The sequence below is a fragment of the Palaemon carinicauda genome, chromosome 38, assembly GCF_036898095.1.
Source record: "Palaemon carinicauda isolate YSFRI2023 chromosome 38, ASM3689809v2, whole genome shotgun sequence".
NCBI lineage: Eukaryota > Metazoa > Arthropoda > Malacostraca > Decapoda > Palaemonidae > Palaemon > Palaemon carinicauda.
The window spans coordinates 51439830-51442329 of NC_090762.1; the positions used below are offsets into that span (position 1 = coordinate 51439830).

The 2500-nt window shown below is 31.3% G+C and overlaps 1 protein-coding gene across 1 annotated transcript in view; it reads left to right on the top strand.

The window, feature by feature from the left end:
- Positions 1–1343, top strand: part of LOC137630331 (homeobox-like protein HDP1) — a 16831-nt gene extending 15488 nt beyond the window's left edge. The window contains exon 2 of the mRNA XM_068361767.1: positions 874–1343. Within this exon, the coding sequence (XP_068217868.1) occupies positions 874–1343 (470 nt within the window). The remainder of the gene's footprint in view (positions 1–873) is intronic.
- Positions 1344–2500: the final 1157 nt, after the last annotated feature.

Sequence of the window (2500 nt, forward strand, 5' to 3'; positions counted from 1 at the left end):
TATATATATATATAGTATATATATTAAAAATATAGATTAACTGCTTCACCTATCAAGAAAGATCTTTTACATGCAAACAAATCTCTAAAATACACGTTAAATGCTTTAAACATACGTGACTACCTATTCGAACCTCTTTCACGCTTCTCAATCTTCTTCACATCAGGTCACGAGAAAGCTGAAAAACTCATTACTTTTTCATAACAAGAATCCCGCGTTCGTCGGAAATCATTTCAATGAAATCAACCTTTTAAGTTCGCAGCACAATCTCAATTAAATCGACATTTTCAGATCGCAGCGAAATCTCAATGAAATAAACATTTCAAGATCGCAGCTTAATATCAATGAAATCAACATTTCAAGATAGCAGCAAAAATCCTCAATGAAATCAATATTTTGAGAGCGCAGCTTAATATCAGTGAAATCAACATTTCAAGATCGCAGCACAATATCAATGAAATCACCATGTTCAGATCGCAGCGAAATCTTAATGAAATCAACATTTTAAGTTCGCACCACAATCTCAATGAAATCAACCTTTTAAGTTCTCAGCGAAATCTCAATGAAATCCACATCTTAAGTTTGCAGCACAATCTCAATGAAATCAACATTTTAAGATCGCAGCACAATCTCAATGAAATCAACTTTTTAAATATCGCAGCACAAATCTCAATGAAATCAACATTTTAAGATCGCAGCACAATCTCAATGAAATCAACTTTTTAAAGATCACAGCAAAAATCTCAATGAAATCAACATTTTAAAGATCACAACACAATCTCAATGAAACCAACATTTTAAGATCACAACACAATCTCAATGAAATCAACATTTTAAGCTCGTAGCACAATCTCAATGAAATCAACATTTTAGGACCACAACAAAATCTCAATGAAATCACCATTTTAAGATCACAACACAATCTCAATGAAATCAACATTTTAAGCTTGCAGCACAATCTCAATGAAATCAACATTTCAAGATCACAACACAATCTCAATGAAATCAACATTTTAAGATCACAACACAATCTCAATGAAATCAACATTTTAAGCTCGCAGCACAATCTCAATGAAATCAACATTTTAAGATCACAACATAATCTCAATGAAATCAACATTTTAAGATCACAATACAATCTCAATGAAATCAACATTTTAAGATCACAACACAATCTCAATGAAATCAACATTTTAAGCTTGCAGCACAATCTCAATGAAATCAACATTTTAAGATCACAACACAATCTCAATGAAATCAATATTTTAAGCTCGCAGCACAATCTCAATGAAATCAACTTTTTAAAGATCGCAGCACAAATCTCAATGAAATCAACATTTTAAGCTCGTAGCACAATTTCAATGAAATCAACATTTTAAGATCACAACACAATCTCAATGAAATCAACATTTTAAGATCACAACACAATCTCAATGAAATCAACATTTTAAGCTCACAGCACAATGTCATTGAAATCAACATTTTAAGATCACAATACAATCTCAATGAAATCAACATTTTAAGATCACAACACAATCTCAATGAAATCAACATTTTAAGCTCACAGCACAATCTCATTGAAATCAACATTTTAAGATCACAACACAATCTCAATGAAATCAATATTTCAAGCTCACAGCACAATGTCAATGAAATCAACATTTTAAGATCACAACACAATCTCAATGAAATCAACATTTTAAGCTCGCAGCACAATCTCAACGAAATCAACTTTTTAAAGATCGCAGCACAAATCTCAATGAAATCAACATTTTAAGCTCGTAGCATAATTTCAATGAAATCAACATTTTAAGATCACAACACAATCTCAATGAAATCAACATTTTAAAGATCGCAGCACAATCTCAATGAAATCAACAATTTAAGATCACAACAAACTCTCAATGAAATCAACATTTTAAGATCAACATTTTAAGCTCACAGCACAATCTCAATGAAATCAACATTTTAAGATCACAACACAATCTCAATGAAATCAACATTTTAAGCTCGCAGCACAATCTCAATGAAATCAACTTTTTAAAGATCGCAGCACAAATCTCAATGAAATCAACATTTTAAGCTCGTAGCACAATTTCAATGAAATCAACATTTTAAGATCACAACACAATCTCAATGAAATCAACATTTTAAGCTCGCAGCACAATCTCAATGAAATCAACATTTTAAGATCACAACAAACTCTCAATGAAATCAACATTTTAAGATCACAACACAATCTCAATGAAATCAACATTTTATGCTCGCAGCACAATCTCAATGAAAGCAACATTTTAAGATCACAACACAATCTCAATGAAATCAACATTTCAAGCACGCAGCACAAATCTCAATGAAATCAACATTTTAAGATCACAACACAATCTCAATGAAATCAACATTTTATGCTCGCAGCACAATCTCAATGAAAGCAACATTTTAAGATCACAACACAATCTCAATGAAATCAACATTTCAAGCACGCAGCACAATCTCAATG